The 20,092-nt window shown below is 43.0% G+C and overlaps 1 protein-coding gene across 1 annotated transcript; it reads right to left on the reverse strand.

The window, feature by feature from the left end:
• Nucleotides 1-9,637: 9,637 nt before the first annotated feature.
• On the reverse strand, nucleotides 9,638-17,484 carry LOC311223259 (flavin-containing monooxygenase 5-like; the record flags this gene model as incomplete). The annotated part of the gene is made up of 10 exons (XM_084308043.1): nucleotides 17,350-17,484; nucleotides 17,032-17,220; nucleotides 15,899-16,064; nucleotides 15,229-15,371; nucleotides 14,536-14,735; nucleotides 12,407-12,542; nucleotides 11,276-11,495; nucleotides 10,984-11,056; nucleotides 10,623-10,875; nucleotides 9,638-9,790 (listed from the first exon to the last, which is right to left on the reverse strand). Exons 1-10 carry the CDS (start codon nucleotides 17,479-17,481, stop codon nucleotides 9,638-9,640), a joined length of 1,665 nt encoding a protein of 554 aa, XP_084164169.1. The 5' UTR covers nucleotides 17,482-17,484.
• Nucleotides 17,485-20,092: the final 2,608 nt, after the last annotated feature.

A 20,092-nucleotide genomic window follows, 5' to 3' on the forward strand; every position in this document is an offset into this window, starting at 1 on the left:
ATTCCCAAACCAGGAGGTGATGTTGCCAGTCAGGATGCTCTCTATTGTACATGAGTAGAAGTTCTTAAGGATCTTCTGACTGACTTGGAACTTCCTTAGGCGCCTGAGGAAGTAGAGGCGTTGTCGTGCCTTCTTCACAACACTGTCAATGTGTGTGGTCCATGTCAAGTCCTCGGATATGTAGGCTCCGAGGTACTTAAAGCTGTTGACTCTCTCAACCGGTGCCCCGTCGATGCTGAGGGGGCTGTAGTCCTTGACCCCCGACCTCCTGAAGTCCACAATCATCTCCTTTGTTTTGCTGACGTTCAGGGAGAGGCTGTTTTCCTGGCACCATCCCGCCAGGACCTTGACCTCTTCCAGGTAGGCCCTCTCATCGTTGGCAGAGATCAGGCCCACCACCACTGTGTCGTCAGCAAATTTGATGATTGTATTGCTTGTGTCAGTTGTATTGTGTCAGTCTAATAGTTCTGATATGCTGCAGTTTGGCACATTTATTTGTCGACGCGCATACATAAATGATATTCTACAATCATTCTCCATGCTGACAGGAGAGTCGTTCACTTCCCTGAGCTTCCAGTACCGTATTGGACAGAGCACTGTTGGTGTGATTGTCAAGGAGACATGCAAGGTGTTGCACCAGGTCCTGAAGAAGGATCACCTGACGGTAAGATCCATTTAGAAGCAGCTAGAATGTAACATAAATTATGGGACAATCATACCTAGATCAGATAAATATTGATAGATTCATGTCACTGTTCTGATGCAGTCTGTCTGTCTGTTTGTGTAGACACCGACTACAGAGGCTGAGTGGAGAGCAGTGGCCAGTGGCTTCCAGGAGAATTGGCAATTCCCTCACTGTCTCGGAGCCATAGATGGAAAACACATCACCATCCGCCCACCAGGCAACAGTGGGAGCACCTTCAGGAACTACAAGTCTCGTTTCTCTGTGGTCCTGATGGCTGTTGTAGACGCCAATTATCGTTTCCTCTATGCGAATATTGGAACCCAGGGCAGAGTGTCTGATGGAGGTGTTTATGCCCACTGTGACCTGAAAAAGGCATTGGACAGCAACCAGTTAAATGTCTCGCCAGCCCAAAGTCTGCCAGGTACAGATGTAGTCACCCCTTTCATGTTCATTGCAGACAAGGCTTTTCCGCTCCACACACACCTGATGAAGCCATACCCCTTCAGACAGCTTGACCATGACCAGTGTGTCTACAACTACAGACTGTCAAGAGCGAGGCGTGTTGTAGAGAATGCGTTTGGCATACTTGCCAACAAATGGCGAGTCTTTCTCACCATCATTCCCCTAGAACCAGATACAGTGTCCCAGATAACCCTGGCTGCTCTCTCCCTGCACAACTACCTACGAGCCCAGGCCACAGACACCTACATCCCCCCTGCTCTGGTCGACACGGAGGATGAGGACCACCACATCATCCCTGGGAGCTGGCGCAGTGATGCCGCCCTGGCATCAGTGCCTGCTAGCAGGGATCGGAATGCCAACAGAACTGCAAAGGAGCAGCGCGACACACTGAAACAATACTTTGTCTCACCATCAGGTTCTGTGCATTGGCAGGAAGACATGTTGTAATGTCCTTTTGTACTTTTTTGGTTATAAAGATGGTGTTTGAACACTAGGCCTATACACCATAGCCTAACTGTTGGGCCTAAAATCATTATACATGTCCTAAAAGAAAATAACATATCAACCCTAAATCTGAGTTGGGGGGGGGGGGGTGCAATGCAGACAAACAGCTGCATACAGTGCGACCATTTCACTCACATTTGCCCATTCATTTTTGGACACATCACACACCATCGGTGTGTGTACTGTACGTGTGCTGTCATAGCTCCACCTACAGGCCTAATGGAGAACACCAGGATGTGAATGGAGGGTGAATGCGAGGTATATCGTGTAAATAAGTTTTGATTGATCGCAAGACTACACTGTAAAAAAATAAATAATAATAAGTTACCAGAACTTAAAAATATTGAGTTCAGTTACTGTGCATTAAGGTTTTCAGTTTTCAATCCATAATAAGTTAACAGAAAAATAAGTACACAACCACATTATTTCAACCTAATAAAACTATGTTTATTGTCATTGTTTTAAGAACACAAGTTGACTTGGTAATACTCACATTTTGAGTAAAAAAATGACTTTTAACATGTGCAATGTTCAATGAAATAGAAAAATAAATAATAAAAATTGTTGATTAATCCCACTGGTCACAATGGTGACCGTAATAATGTTTTTCTTATAAGGCTCTGCAAATGTTACTGAATGATGTAGCAATGTATTTCCAGCTAAATTGAAATAATAAACAAATAAAGGGTCTCAATTAAATATGTGGTAGTAAAAAGAACCTGTGGGAGGATTTCAACAAGATAAATGCGACAACAGTGCAAAATATTTCACTATAATATTTCAGAGCAAACATTTTTTTTTTTTTTTTTTTTTTTTTTTTTTTTTTTACTGCTGCCCCCTGTGCCTATGCAAATGCCCCCGCGTGCCTATGCAGGCACGCGTGCCTAGGGTTGCCGACCCCTGTACTAGACGGTTGAGAACTGGGAGTGGCAGGAGGCTGGTGGTAGGGTTGAAAGGTTTGCCGCTGGTGTGGTGTGTTGTGTGGGAAGGTGTGATACATCGGCTGTGATGCAGGACCCTGCATCTGTTGACGTATTGACATGCTTCTGTCCTGAGCTTCATAAATCATCCTCATGATGGACCGTCTTGCTCGCATTTTTTCAACAGGATCTGTTACGTGATGCATCTCACTGCCCACCTGTTTACCAAAAATCATCTTCATCATCATCTTTGTGGTCAGCTGAAACTACTTGCTTGAGGAGGTCAATTTTCTCTCTCTCAAGGTTCAGCCCTCTCTCCCATGGCTTGCTCCTTTGCCGGACCACTTTTGCCTGACCACCCGGTGTGGGTGCGGGTGAGGGTGTGGATGTACGGCTACGGTACACGTTGGACACTTGGGTTGGTGGGTCCTGTGCTGAGGATTCTGACGCCGCTGATTCCCCAAGGTCATCACTCTCTGGATCTTGTTCAGCAGTGTCAGCACAGCTGTCCGTCACTGGCATTGAATCATCTAGCTGGATGAAGGACATAGGATCAGAATAATCTTTATTGACCAAGTACTGTATACACACAACAATGATTATGCAGGTGACACCATTTGTGAACTGTAGGACACAGTACAAGGTGATAATTAAGCAATAAACCACGAGAGGCAGTGGGTTACAGGGTATTTTACAAAGGCTAGGGGGCTACAGTATATAGTTTGTAGATATATGGAAAATATATAGTTTGGTATAAAATTCCAAATAGAATGGGTTACAGAGAAACGTTCATCCAGTTGATTTTAAACGTGTAATTAAAAGAGAAATTTAAGAAGTCAAGGCCACCACAGACTATAGTATTCATTATTAAGAAATAAACGGTCTGACAACTTTAGTGGTATGTACAGTAAGTACGTTATTATTGTCAATTTCCAAATATACACATACCTCCAGGGTGCTGTAGGACTGACGAGGCAATACATGATGCTTGAGGAAGTCCAGGTACTTCAGTATCCATGTCTGTCGCTGGGTTGGGTCTTTTGTCCCACTTCCACTCGGTTTGGGATGCAATAGCTTCCCGTATTGGGTGCGCAGGGACGCTGCATGAGTTACCACCTCTTCGGCTGTGAAGCGTAATAACAACATTACGTTAGTTAATGTACACTGAAAGTGGGCTGACAGAAACAAGACTGTACTTGCATAGTGTGTGTGTGTGCTAGCTAGCTAGCTAGCCAGCCGCTAGCTAGCCAGCCGCTAGCTAGCTAGCTAGCCACTAACGTTAAACTCACCCGGGAGCTGCAATTCCTCCGCTATTTCATTCCATTCTTTGTCCTTCTGTACGCGGTCATGGTAACAGCTGGAGGACACATCATACAGACATGGCTTCTGTTGCCACAACTCAACGAGCCTCTCCTCTTTGATACGACTCCAAACAATTGGCGTCCGTTTGCGGGGCGGCATATTGGATTTGTACAGTCTCACATAAACGCACATGTGCGGTCGCACTGATCACACGTCATCATGCTGCATTTCTATTGGTTGGTAGCTGACGCTGGTCGTAGAATATCAAGCACTGTCAGATATTTGTCGCAGGCATCTTTGATCGCAAGACTTGCACGTCGGTCATCTTTGAACCTCTCTCACTGTGCGACGTACGACCAGCGTCTTGGAGCCACGATTTCGCCCACGACCACAGATTATGCCACGATTGGTCATCTTTCGTCTGGGACGGCCGAAAATCGCCCAGTTAATAGCGGGCATTAGCATGTACTGTACCATCTTGTGGCAAACTGGACTGACCGACAGACCATCAAACCAACTTGTACAAGCTGCTCAGTCATAGATATACCGCAAACAATTCGCAACAGCAAAAACATCCAGGAACTCTGGAACGAGTCCTTTGTTGTACCAGAACGGCGCGGGACCCGACCCCCCCCTCCCCCCTTCACACCCACAACAACAAAGCCCCCCTGCCCCACTCAGAGGAACAGATCACAAAAACGAACAATACTTCGAACCTGCCAACATCAATGAAATAACCAACGCCAATGGACTGAACATTTTCCACATTAACATTAACAGCTTAAAAAACAAATTGGATGAAATCAAACAATTATTCATAAATGGTAAGGCAAACATACTGTGCTTCTCAGAAACTAAGCTTGACGATTCTGTAAAAGATCCAGAGATGGAGATTGAGAACTACTCAATAATCAGGAATGATAGGAACAAACATGGAGGTGGTGTCTGTATGTACATACACAAAGACACCAAATTCATCAACAGAAATGACCTGAATCATAAATCAATTGAAACTGTATGGGTGGAAATCCTATTCGAAAGGGCGAAATCCCTACTGGTTGGCTCAATCTACAGGCCGCCAGATCATAGTGGCTTTTATGATACACTGGATGGGTGTTTAGCTGGAGTTGAGGATGTAGACAAAATTCTTATTGGAGACTGGAACACGGATATGCAACGAAAAGATGCACCCGTCTTCAAGTCATTCAGTAGGTTTTGTGATCTGCACGGCCTCAGCCAGCTAATCACCCAACCCACACGTGTATGTGAATCAACTCAGACTACCATTGACCTCATTCTGACCTCCGACAAGTCCAAGATCTCCAATAAAGGGGTTATAGCATGCAGGTTAAGTGATCATATATGATATTCTGTACCCGCAAAAAACTAAAACAAAAGGCTGGCTGCCACAAAACAGTCACATCTAGAGACCTCAAAACCTACTCTAACGAGGCCTTCAACCTTGAACTGGAGAGTCTGGACTGGTCAGATGAACTCAATGGTACACTGGTTGAAGAAACATGGCTTGGCTTCAAAACCAAATTCTCAACAATACTAAACGACATGGCCCCCCTAAGAACCACCAGGGTAAAAAATCGCGCTGAGCCGTGGATGCACTCCGAAATACTGGCCGCTATGAAAACCAGAGACAAAAAATGCTCTGAGTTTCGTAAAAGTCAGTCAAAGCTTACTAAAAGCACGAGCAGTGAACTCCAAGCCCACGTGACTGAACTCAAACTAGAAAGAAACAGACTAAGAAACGACGTAAACTCCATGATCAAAACTGCAAAAAAGAATTTCATCAATGACAAAACTGAGGAAAACAAAAACAAACTACGTGAACTTTGGAAATTACTCAATAATCAACTAGGATGCAGTAAAAAACTCGACCAGATTCTCAAACATAAACATAAAAACGGACAACACGCTCATCACAGACAAGCTGGATGTAGCCAACTACTTAAACATTTTCTTCACAAACATAGCCACAACACTGGTAAACAAACTACCCTCCCACTCAGGGCGTTATGGGGTAGAACACATAGTAGCTTACTACAAAAACCTAGGGGTCCGCAAGGACGACTTCAAGCTGGAAATGGTAACAACAGATGAGGTACTCAATAAACTGAGCGCCCTCCAACCTAACAAGGCCACTGGCCATGACAACATCCCCTCCAAATTCCTCAGAGACTCAGCAGCCGCCATCACCCCAATCATCACACACATAATAAACCTCTCCATAAAACAGGGACACGTCCCCAAGGACTTCAAAATTGCGAGGGTGACCCCTCTGCACAAAAAGGGCAGCAAATTAGACCCAGGCAACTACCGCCCTGTTTCTATTCTCACCTCCATCTCGAAAGTCATGGAAAAAATAGTCTATGAACAGGTCGAAAAGTACCTAGCGGAAAAAAATCTAATCTACGAATTCCAATCTGGCTTCAGAACATCCCACTCCACTGACACATGCCTTCTCTATTTGAATGACCACATCAAACAAGAGGTGGACGCAGGCAAATACTGCGGCATGGTCATGCTGGACCTACAAAAGGCCTTTGACATGGTCAATCACTCCATTCTGATTGACAAGCTAAAAGCAATTAGTTTTGATAGTCTATCAGTGAGCTGGATGCAATCCTACCTTGAGGGGAGGGAACAGATGGTGGAGGTAAACGGTACCCTATCTCCCCCCCTCACAGTGAGCTGTGGTGTTCCACAAGGAAGCATACTAGGACCGCTACTGTTCCTAATTTATGCAAATGACATGTCGTCAGCTTGTGACTGCAACTTGTTCCTGTTTGCGGATGACTCAGCCCTGCTGGTCTCTGACAAGAACAAGTTACAGGTTGAAAAAACCCTCAGCTCGGAACTAGGCAGAATCTGCATATGGCTCGCTGATAACAAACTATCATTACACATGGGCAAAACAGAGTCCATTCTCTTCGGTTCAAATAACAAACTCAGCAAGACCGACGGCTTCTCAGTTACAGTGGGTGACAATATTGTCACAAGGAAAGATGAAATTACCTACCTGGGTTCCATCCTAGAGGCTAATCTCTCCTGTGACAAAATGGCATCCAATGTAATAAAAAAAGTCAACCAACAAACTCGATTCTTGTACCGGATCTCCTCTCTGGTAAACAAGAATACCCTGAAGACTCTGGCAGGAGCACTCATTCAGGGGTACTACGACTATGCTTGCACCTCATGGTACCAAAGCACCTCAAAGGCGCTAAAAACAAAATTACAAACATCTCAAAACAAACTGGTCAGACTACTGCTTGACCTTACTCCTAGAACCCACCTCACCCCTGCCCACTTTGACAACCTAGGATGGCTTAGACTAGACGACAGAGTACAGCAACTTGCAATGGGCCTGGTCTACAAGATACACTACACGACCAAGGTACCCATGTACATGTCAAAATACTTCCCAAAGGTCAGTGAATACCACGATCACAACACCAGAGGGAGCTCCACAAATCATGTTAAACCCAGATTCGGCTCAAATAAGGGACTAAACACGTTTCGCAATTATGCCACATCAATGTGGAACGCCCTACCCAAAGCTGTAAAGGAATGTGGATCACTACCCACTTTCAAAACCTCTCTCAAGGGACACCTACGGGAGACTGCAATTCAAAACTGGCCCCTGTAAATATCCTAACCCAACCCCCTCCAATGTACAGTCATTTACCTAGTATGGTTTTGTCAATAGTCCAATGTACAATTTTGTTTATTTGTACAGTGTCTCCCCCCCCCCCCCTCAATGTACAGTTTTGCTTGTTTATACAGTGTCCCCCCCCCCCCCCCCCCAACCACCTCCAATGTAAATTACCCAGTATGGTTGTCAATATCCCAATGTACCCAACCCCCCCCACCCAACCTCCTCCAATGTACAGTTTCTACGTCAAATGTATATACTCCCTTTTCTTGACTCCTTCTGTATCACAAACAGTACTGTATTTGCAAATCTGGTATGTCATAAATGTATAGATGTAGCAGTACTGACTATCTGTATGTCATGTATGTCATATATGTCCTGATGAATTGAAAATGGGGGACCCTGATGTAAACAAGACGAAAGTCTTTCTCTGGTCTGCATCCCCTTAACAATTGTGTGTATTGAGCTGTACTGTATTGTACCCATTCTGCAATCTGTTAATAAAGTTTTCAATCAATCAATCAATCAATCAAACCAAACTACGCTGAATGAGGGAAGTGACTGACTGTATTGTATAACCCTTCCAGAAGACAGGTGGTCATGGATAGTTCCCCTGGCTCGCCACATTGGTTCACAGGGCCAGAGTAGTTGTGGGTAGTGGCCAAGAAGATGGTATTCGTTTTTAGTTCTCTGTAGCCTAGATCCAGCGCCTGAATCTCTGTATTTTGACCCTTTTTTTCAAATTCCTATAATAATTCTATGATAAAATTTAAGCGACTCTGAATCAGGGTAGTTACAGTAGTAGTGGGTGTATCTGACAGCAATTTAGTGTGCTGGATCCAGGCTAAGTACATGCTGGTTCGATCAAACTCTGGTATGGGATGTTAAGAGCATAGAGAGAGCTCCATCTATGGGCCACGTAATACATGCTTAGTGTGTAGTTCCATAGTATATCTATAGGCATTTTAGACTTTCGTTTGGCAACAATGGGATTGAGTTTCTTCATCAAACGCTTATCACTAGGGCACAAGTATCTTGTGTTTACTATAAATCCATAAACCTTTTTATCTACAGTATTTCTTTCTATATTGTGTTGGGAATTCTCACCTACAGGCCTACCATTTAATTTTTCTTGAATTGTTACAATCTCAATACAGTAGGTTCAAGAGCAGACACGTATAATAGTAGGGAAAAACTATTTATTTATTACACTTTTGCATTCACACAGAAATAATTGGAAAAATACTATCTATAGCTATAAATTAAATATCAGAGGTTCCATACTTTTTCAATTTTGTTTGGTTTTCTAGCCAGAACTATAAATAAGGACACACAGTGTCATAGATGCAACGCATCAGGGCAGATTCTCTAAACATGAATCAAAGTGCCATGCATGTGAGCCGCCACTAGGGGCAGAGTGGCTCACTGTGGGAATGAGTGAGTAACTGGGTTAAGTGACATTACAAAAAGAAACAAGTGAAGCTGATTAATCCTGTAAACGTTGTGTCAGCAGGCTGACCACTCTAGGAATTAAAAAGTGATGACGATCGATGTACCTAATCAGCATAAAACAGGCTCATGTGCCAATATAATATATATTGATATTTCATCATCTATTCAAAGCTTAATGGGACAGTTGTTGGAACTCCCTAGGAGATTATTCTTACTCAAGAATTAAAGATACATTGTGTAAGATTTTCGAACAACCATATAATACAAACATACAATTGACCCATCACAAACCCCACCCTCTTTTCTTGATCCTCCAATCACAACTGTTGTTAGTTTGTTGCTTAGTTTGTCCAAGGAAACCAACAGTTGTGATTGGAGGATCAAGAAAAGAGGGCGGGCTTGAGATAGGTCCATTACGTTGGAATAAGCACGTAATTATGAATTAATCTACAAGGTCCTCATTGCTAGATCGAGGGCTTATTCCAAATGATTTAAAATCGTACACAATGTATCTGAAAAAACACAGATCAGGTCTTACTTTGACTCTCAGCCCCCATCTCTGATATTTACACATACAGTAGATCTATCCTCTATAGGAGCGAAGTCAGTTTGGGCCCTTGTGCCCAATTTGTTTCTTGCTGTACATGTTCAGGCTGTCTGTGGACGGAGGTTGGCGAGGAGGGTGGGGATGGTGGAAGGGTTGCGTACATGGACGTAATAGACAGCAGCTCCCCCCGCCATGACAACCAGACTGAACTTGAACAGACGGCTGGCCAAGGATGCCTCCTCCTCGCCCTCCACCTGGCAGAGATAAGAGTAAATAAAAGACAAATTACAACACAGCAAATACTTCATCACGGTATAACCTTGCAAACATGTTTACAGTCAGTCATAGTGAATGGGTCCTTAATCTCCATATAGTTCTGAGAACCGTACAAGTCCAAGGGACAATTATGCCACATCAATGTGGAACGCCCTACCCAAAGCTGTAAAGGAATGTGAATCACTACCCACTTTCAAAACCACTCTCAAAGAACACCTACGGGAGACTGCAATTCGAAACTGGCCCCTGTAAATGTCCTAACCCAACCCCCTCCAATGTACAGTAAATGACCAAGTATGGTTTTGTCAATATTCCAATGTACAGTTTTGCTTGTACAGTTGTACAGTGTTCCCCACCCACCCCTCCTACCCAACCCCCCCCCCACCCAACCACCTCCAATGTACACCCCCCCCCCCCACACCCACCCAACCCAACCCCACCTACCCAACCTCCCCCAATGTACAGTTTTTACGTCAAATGTATATACTCTCTTTTCTGGACTCTTTTTGTATCACAAACAGTACTGTATTTGCAAATCTGGTATGTCATAAATGTATAGATGTAGCAGTACTGTCTATCTGTATGTCATGTATGTCATATAATGATGAATTGAAAATGGGGGACCCTGATGTAAACAAGACGAAAGTCTTTCTCTGGTCTGCATCCCCTTAACAATTGTGTGTATTGAGCTGTACTGTATTGTACCCATTCTGCAATCTGTTAATAAAGTTTTCAATCAATCAATCAATCAATCAATCCACTACCAAGCCAAGTCAACAGTATCTGAGGGAACCAATGCCCATTGCTGACCTGTCTGGTCTTCAGGGGCTGGAACATGCGGTCGAACTGGGTAAAGATGGCTCTGCGGGCTCCGTCCCATTTCCCTGGTCCCATCACACGGTACTGGTAGGAGGTGACTGGTCCCCACAGGATCCTCTTGAACAGCGGGTAGTCGGTGAAGAAGAGCCAGGGAAGGCTGGGCCGCACGCCGATCTCCCCGGCCACTTCATCCATGTAGGTGACGAAGTCAACCTGCAGTGGGGTCAGCTTGGACACGATGTAGCTGTGTGGGGTGAGGAAAACACAATAAATAAGTCTACGTTTAGATTCCATTATCTACTGACTCAGACATGGTTGCAATATTAAAGAGACAAATTAAATAATCCCTTACTTTTTGTCCATGTCCTTGGTATCGTACTCGACAGCCTTTATCATGGCCTGGTTAGAGGGCAGCTTCTTGAGCCCTGAGGAGCAAAAGACAGCAGCCTGAGTTTTATGCCATCTGACTAAATACATGGCCAAACGCCTACACTTGGGGTACTGAGGCGATGCAACATGTATAAAGCTGTCATGGAACTGAGCTCAAATGCCCTTGACAACACTCCAACCTTTTAGTTACTAGTGAGATTTGAGTTTACCGCTGGTAGCTCAGACCACAGTTTTCCAAAGACTACCGGCCTCACCTTTGAAAACACGTGCGACCCAGCGGGCCTGCATCTCCGCCTGGGGCATGATGGCACCGAGGGCGTGGATGAAGCCCACCACGGCCAGGGTAGGGTGCTCCATGTTGGGGGGGAAGACGTGCTTGTACAGACCCACACGGTGACCGGACTTGTACAGAGCACTGGACGGGAGGAAGGGGAAATCATAGTTGTATCCAGTGGCGAACACAATCGTGTCAACCTACCAAAGAAACAGAGATCAGAACTTCTCACACGGCTGACATATATGGTTGAGTCATCTGAATGCAATTCAATTCAATTGACCTATCTTAAGAGCTGCCCTCCTTTCCCCTTTTGAGAGCAACCTGGGAAACTCTGGGACTGTTTGTTGCCCACAAGAAGTTGTGCACTGCTGAACTCTGGACCATCATTGTCCAGCAACAACCAATCAGATTGCTTTACGCTGTTCCCCTACCAACGTGACAATAGTTTCATAAATAAATGTTCCACCTGCCGTGACCAAAATGGCTAGTTATGCGTCTCATCATTCTCACCCAAATGGAAAAGAAGTTGGTAACAGTTATTTGTATGCAGTTATTTGTATATGGATATTATTGCTAATCTGCTTAATCTGTTTACTTATATTGTACATCATACAGAGTATACTTAATTAGCTATATATTTGACATAGGATATAATCTGTATATGATACCAGGGGGGGGGGGGCCTGTATGTTTTAAGTGTGTTATTATTATCAATAGAGTATACATATGTCTCAGCTGTCCAGCTGACCAGACCCTCACCTTTATTTTTTCATTCATAATTTATCTTGTTCTTTAACTTGTTCTTTTATTCTCACATTATTTGTAGTGTTATCTCTATTACCCTGCCTGTACCTCCCCTCCCCCTCCCCTGTGCTGCTGTGACCCCTGAATTTCCCCAATGGGATTCATAAAGGAATATCTTATAACAAAGTTTCCCAGTGTTCTAAAACGTATTTGAAAGATGACAGAAATAATCGTCCTTGGTCAAAATGTTGTTGCTCCGCGAGATCCACTCCACAAGGTTCTTGCAAACACCCACGGCATATCAGAACGGAGTGATTCATCAATCAAGCTGCTCGCTGTGCGTTTGCCCCGTCAGTCTTCATACCTTTTCCACAACAGTGCCGTCATCAAACACAACAGTGGAGCCACAGATCTCCTTCACGTTTGGCTTGATGGTGACGGCTCCCGACAGGATCTTCAGAGGCAGGTCATCGTTGATCACAGGGATCTGACTGAACAGCCTGTTTGGGGGAGGGAGGGGGCAGAGAGGAGGGCAGAGCTTCATGGCCAGTACAGAGAGACTCAGAAGGAGCTTCTATCCCCAGGCCATCAGGATGCTCAACGACAATGACACTGTAACAAACCATCAACTACACTCACAGCACACACATCCAACACTCACCGTAACACCCACTTTACTCACTTTAGACACTTTAACACACTTTATATTTATTGGTAAAGAGATTTGCACTACAATTCATACCTCATTGCACCTTACCCTAAGTTGTACCTCATCCCATTTCTGCATTGTACTGTAACTCACTGTTACTCTTTTTTACTCTGTATTGTATATTATGTATATTGACTGAACACTTTTTGTTTACGTACTTTTGACTTTCTATTTTATACTTTTTATCTATTTTTATCTAGCACACTCCCAGGAGCTCAAATGTAAATACATTCAGAAAAACATGAGATGCTTGTTTTTCCCGGCTCCTCAGCCATAGTAGTTTGGTAATGGATGGTAATGGATTACAGAAATTACAAAACTGTGGTAACTAATCACTGAGGAAAATCCAGATCAGATACTTTCAAAAAAAAACTACAATGCCTGTTGGATTACTCACAAGCATGTTTAAAAAGGGGAAAAGACATTCTGATGGTGAGATTAAGGGCACAAAAGTCTTGATACACTAATAATGTTAATCGTGATTGTAGATGATATGATTATTATTATGATGATATGATTATTATTATGATTATTTGTAAATTGGAATAATTGTCCGTTTCGCCCTAAAATATTGTACATTTAAGAGGCATTACTGTCTACTGTGTACATTACTTTACTATATCCAATTGTAAGCAGGTAAATAAGTAATATGCTGAAGCATAGAAATGGGTTTTAATGCAACAGGCCGCCCACATGTGGGCCCTCTTGAGGACGATTTGCCCACCGGCACTAGGCTCGGTGTGCATATTTTTTCATACAATATATATCGAATTAAAGCCCTATTTGTTGCCCGTCGATAGCCGTTTCGGGTGACAAAATCCGTTCAGCGGTTCTCAAGTTATATGCCGATATGTGAGGCGTGCACCGAAGTACATGGCAGACTTAAAAAAATGTCAAATACCACTCCTGACTCTCGAGCCTCTACCTCCGTCAATCATTTGGCGATCTCGAAAATTGTAACCAATGAGTAGGGATTTCCAATGGTACCCCACGTGGGAATGAGCGAATCAGCGATCTAGGTGAAAAGTCACGAGCCAAAACCGGAAGAGAATTCTCTGTCGAATGCATTGACGTCTATGAGAAAATCGTTTTCTGAGCCCTCTCACCTTTTACCAAAACCGCTTCTAATCACTCATTTCTGAATGGATCTTTATGAAATTTGGACATGTACTACAAAAGACTCTTTTCAGCCATATCAATGTTTTTGGAAATACTACTTCTGGACTACTAACTACTACAGAAAAACTTGAGTAACAGGTTTTTCTACAACTCAAATTCAGACATATGTTACTCTATTTCATTAGCACTAAAAGTTTACTTTATTGTATCATAAACTTCCGAATGTCATCTTTCAAAAGAGACCAGGCTCATGCATGTGCTATAAGTATAAAGTATAGTATTTTGGTTTGCAAAAAAAGTATGCAGTCCTCAAAAACGAAAACTAAAATGGCCAATTTTGGCACGTGTTAAGACAATTCTAACATCTTATCTTATGATGTTATCAGGAAGACCATCCCAGCTGCTGTTAAAAAAGCTCATTATGCAAAGTACCTTTGCTCTCAGTATCTGCATACACCCACACACACACCCACCCACACTCACACACACACACACTTCAACAATGATGTGAGAGAAATAAGATTCATGCACAGTACATTTCTGATGCAGCCTGTGCCATGAGCGTACAATCACTTCAATGAACTACAATTCATTTAACACTTGCATTACATATCAATGTGGATAGAGAGAGGTGAGCAACGGCAACAAGGGGCAACATATCCTACCTGTGTTTGGGCTTGAGCGCATACATGGTGTGGTCATACATGGCGTTGAGTTTCCCCTCGCCAATCCAGTTGAGGACACTCATCGGCAACAGTTGGAACAGGATGTGGACGAAGCGAGTGTTGTACTTCATGTCTACCGGCAGGCCGTTGTCTGACACCTGGCGGATGACCCAGGCACCACGACGGGTGCTTATGAACACCTGCAGAACCCAGAGAGACGGATGGATTAATGATGCTGACATTCCACAGATTAATACAGTCCTGCACAAGGACCTCTTTAAATCTAGTGCTTATTAAAGATCAAAAGGGTATTTGCAAATACTATTGTCATTCCACAGAGATACGTGCTTATTATTTTCCAGGAAATTACAAATTCAGCATTAACATTTAATTATTATTATTTTGATGATCTGGGTTGACCATAATACAACTGTGAATACGGACTTTTGACCATATTCACACGGCAGCCAGGATGGAAAGGAATCCCAACCTGAGCATGACATGAGAGCAAAATGGCCGCCGTGTGAATACGGTCAACGCCGGTTCTTTGTCTGACATCAAATGAACCCTTCAGAAGGACCGCGTTCATCTCATATGAAAACAAAGCTCATCTGAAAAACAGAACAGACTCATATATGATTCCTTCTCTGAAGGATTAAAATATGTAAAAAGAAAGAGATAACAATCTCTGACCTCCTCCGCCACCCTGCTGGACTCCACAGCGATGTCCCCTCCTGAGTTTCCGATGCCTATGACAACCACTCTCTTCCCGTGCATGTCCTCTGGTCCCTTGTAGTCCCAGCTGTGGGAGTATTTCCCCTCAAATGTCTCAATTCCTGCAACACAGTTATTATTGTGTTTATTGCTGGGCAATATGTCAATATATCATCATTTATCGCCTTTCTACGGGATCATATTGTGATAAAAGTATGATATTGAAATACACAATTTTGTTTCCCTGACCTCATCATACTGATATATATAGCCAACAAGTTATCACAAAATGAGATCGGAAACTTATGAGGGAATATTTGGTTTGATATTACACTTCACATGACCACGTACAATATAACACACATTTATTGAAGTTTATTAAGTCATTTTGCATTTGTAATATATGTATATATATATATGATTACATGGTACTGCAATACTTGTACTATGTGCCGTCCATCGCAAGCAAGTATGTCGTTGCATGCCGAATAAAGACTTCTAAAAAAAGTCCTGCATTATTATTATTATTATTATTATTATTATTATTACTAATATATTCCATATCGCCCAGCCTGAGTACAGTGTGATGAGTTCTTGATCACTATATGCAAGTGTCTCTTTAGTTCTAGTAGTGTGTTTCTGTATCTACCTGGGAAGTCCTTGAGTGGCAGGTGAGGGTAGGTGTAGTGACCAGCGCAGCAGATGACTGCATCAAAAACATGCCTCTCCTCCTGGCCATCCCTATTCTCTGTCACCACCTCCCACTGGCCAGTGCGAGAGAAGTCAGACCTCTGCCTCACAGCCTTCACCGTGGTCTGAAACAAACAGCATAATCGGACACTGTTATGGCATATTGGTCATATTTAGGGCAATGTTGAAAAATATAAAGTGAGAAATATATAGTCAACTCATCATAATTATATGTTTTTTTTTACATTATATCTAATGTTGCATTGTGTTTCATGCATTTAGTATTTTGTATATGCTTTGTCTGTGATGTAATAGAGAACAGGCTTCTCTCATAAAGGTTAAAGGTCTGTTAATCTAATTTAAGGTAATGGCCAGGCCTTGGTTTGAGAGTGGATTTAGGCTGTAAATGATCAACTTAGTTTGCCGTACCAACAATTGCTAACATGGGAAACATCTGGCATCCTGCTTTCTTATATTAAATGTCAAAGAATGTTAAACATCTTGTTGACTCATGCATCCCTAAATGTAATTACCTTGTTTTCCTGCTCTTTCCTTTGTGTCAGGAGGATATGATCTTTTCTGGGCTTTGGCTTCTCACTTCTCCACTAACACTCCTCTCTTCCATATCTCTCGCTCTTTCTCCCTTTAAGCTATTCTAGGCCTAATCACTATAGAACTAACAATCCTTTGACTATTGTTTTTTATAATATTGTATGGATCCATACATGTAATAAACTATCGTATTGAACTTTGGGAATCGTCTCCTGATCATTATACTTTTGAACAGTAATTCCTTTTTAGTATCAATTAATACATCTGGGATATCAAATATTCGTCATTACAACCCCTAATTCAGAAAGCAGTGTGGTATTTAATTAGAAACTGACAAAAAAATAAAAGAACACATCCACAAAAGTTTTAGACATTAAGGGGTCACAACATCCCTGATAAATCAGACCATTCACATCATTATAATCATTTTAAAGTAGGTAAGACTAGCGATTGGCAATTCAGGGTCCAGATCCAGGTAAAGTTAAGAATTGTTGCCTTATATTCAATAAGCCTCATTTTCCTTTGTGTCCATTTGCTTACCTGGAAGCGGATGTGTTGCAGCACCTTGAAGTGCTCTGCGTACATTCGGAAGTACACCAGGATTTTAGAGTGGTGCATGTAGTTGGGGTAGTCAGAAGGGATAGGGAAGTCGCTGTAGCACATCATCTCCTTGGAGATGTTGATGGTGAGGGAGCGGTAGATACTTGCCCTGTTGGGTTCTGACACTTCCTGGAGGACAAAACCGTTTTGAAGGGAAAATGTTAGCAAAAGAAAAAAAGAAAAGGCAATTTAATTAGAGTGTTGCCAATACTACATATCTATACTACAATCCATGTCTCTGGTGTGATGAGGCCTTGCCTTGAACTTCCACAGGCCACCCATGTCGTCACTGCTCTCAAAGCAGGTGGGCACCATGCCCTCATCCAGACAGGCCTTCATGCTGGTCAGACCAGCGGGGCCGGCCCCAATCACTGCTATCCTGTGGACCATGTTGGAGCTGCAGGAGGAGAAGACAAGAAAAGGAGAGGAAGACAAATAGGAGGATTAGCTCTTGAGTACATGGCAGTACATCATGTATGACAGTACATCATGTATAGTATGACAGTTCATCATGTATGACAGTACATCATGTATGTCAGTACATCGTGTATGCCAGTAAATCATGTATGACAGTTCATCATGTATGACAGTACATCATGTATAGTATGCCAGTACATCGTGTATGCCAGTACATCATGTATGACAGTACATCATGTATAGTATGACAGTTCATCATGTATGACAGTACATCATGTATGACAGTACATCGTGTATGACAGTACATCGTGTATGCCAGTACATCATGTATAGTATGACAGTTCATCATGTATGACAGTTCATCATGTATGCCAGTACATCCAGGGCCGCCTCAGGGGGTGTGCGAGCAGTGCGGTCGCACAGGGCCTCGCGGGAAGGGGGGCCTCGCAAAAAAAAAATAAAAGAAAATACGTTTTTTTTTTTTTTTTTTTGCGAGGCCCCCTTCCCGCGAGGCCCTTTTTTATCACAGACCTAAAATCTAGTTTTGCTTATATGCTTATATATTTCACATTAGACACGTTTGTAGAATGTGTCTGACTTGTTCCTGCCTCTGCGGCTCTGCAGACTGCAGTTTTCCGGTTTCTGCGGCTTTGCTGCTCTACAGATTTTAGGATAGTGTTTCCGGTCTCTTCTCCCGTCCCCCGTAATAGAAGAAGAAGAAGAAGAAGAAGAAGACACACGAAACGAGGTAGAATCTAATTCAGCGCTATTCAGAGGAGCCAGTGGAATGTCTTTTCAAAAGCAGCATGTGTAGCCGAGTGAAGTTGTTATGCTAGAATCATGGACAGAAACTGTTATCTTTCATTTTAAATATGTAGGTCAAGACGGAAACACTTTTACTTTGAAGGAACAAAGTGGACCGAGCTCACTCTAGTGTTTTGGAGGGGTGCCTTGGTTATTAGTTTATATTAATTTCCTCATATTGAGTTACTGATTCTCTAAACTAAATCCCTTTTGGTCTTTTATAATGGGTTTAGAGAGGATAGGTCATCTTTTCAGTTGAGTATTTGTTGTATTGTAAATACTTTCAACCAATGTACATAATGGTTTAGCCGGTTTGTCGGCAAGGGACACGCCGGCGGAAGTGGGCGTTCTCTTTGAGTTCTAACGTGAAAGAGAAAGAGGTACGCACTTTCGGTTACCTAATATCTGGTTTAATTGCTATGTATAACTTGTAAAATTGATTTATGTTTTGGTTTTGGTACTGAAATTGTCCGGTGTGTGATGACATTAATTCGCCCTGTGTAAAACAGCCATAGTACCGTTGTGGGCTAACTCGTATTCTGTTTGGCAATCACAGGTGGACTACACGGTGATGATGGTAGCTCACGCCATGTGTTGTATGTGCTGTTTTGGTTTGATAACAGGTATGAACCGTTGTTTTTGTATTTCGGGTTAATTAATGCTTACACACTGTCTTTCATTTCATATTATTTCATATGTTTTTGCTGAAGTTGACTTGTACTGAGTTACATGTATTTGATTAATGGTTAGCACAAACGAACGTTCCCAGCTGAAGCTAAACAGCTAACTGGCTAACAGTTAGCTCAATCAGCTGTTAGCTAATTAGCTGTTAGCTTGTGCTAACCATTAGCTAACGCAGAAGCAAGCTATGCGGCTACATACAGCCAGGTGCCTGATTGAGCTAACTGTTAGCCAGTTAGCTGTTTAGCTTCAGCTGGGAACGTTCGTTTGATGCTATCAGTTAGCCTTGAGAATAGCAGGGGGTTCTGGCACTCTGACTACGACATCATCTTTGACAGAAGATGTAGTCGGGCCTGCACCATGACAAGGCTCTGGCCATAGCTTATTTGTCCCGACAGCGATAGGCCTTTCGTCAACGTGGAGACCTGTGTTGCGGCCTTTCGCCCTGCGTTCCTTTTGTGCAGGTAAGATTAATGAAAATGTCATGACATTACCCCACTCTTCCTTCCTTCCCCTCCCGAATGTTTTGTTAATAACGATGTTTTTTTCCAGGCAAAACATATGCTACTTCACAACATTTGGAGATACGACATGTGCTGTGTGTGAATGTCTTGGTCGTTTGTGTAGCTTGGGTAGCGTTGGGCCGTTGGCCAAAGCTGTGTGTGGCCTGGTGTCACAGTACCTGGCTAGCCTATTTAGCTGATGTCGGCCATTGGCTCCTTGCTGCTTTGGTTTCTCTGGTATAGACCCTCTTCTTGTTGGATTTAAGTGTTGATCTTTGTCCTTTTGGATCTCTCATACATGCTCTAGTCTCTCTCTAACACACACACACATGACAAACACACATGTTCTCTCTCTCTCTCTCTCTCTCTTTCTAACACACACAATCTGCCTATGGCGGCCTTTCTCGATGGCTAGGCTGTGCTCAAGGATCTTCAGTCACAGTGCTCAGGTATTCTGCCACTGTGTACTCTCTGTTTAGGGCCAAATAGCATTTCAATTTCTTTCCAATGTGTCTCTCTCTCTCTCTCTCTCTCTCTCTCTCTCTCTCTCTCTCTCTCTCTCTCTCTCTCTCCCTTGGATTTAAGTGTTGATCTTT

Source organism: Notolepis coatsorum, assembly GCF_963971535.1.
Source record: "Notolepis coatsorum genome assembly, chromosome: 2".
NCBI classification, from domain to species: domain Eukaryota; kingdom Metazoa; phylum Chordata; class Actinopteri; order Aulopiformes; family Paralepididae; genus Notolepis; species Notolepis coatsorum.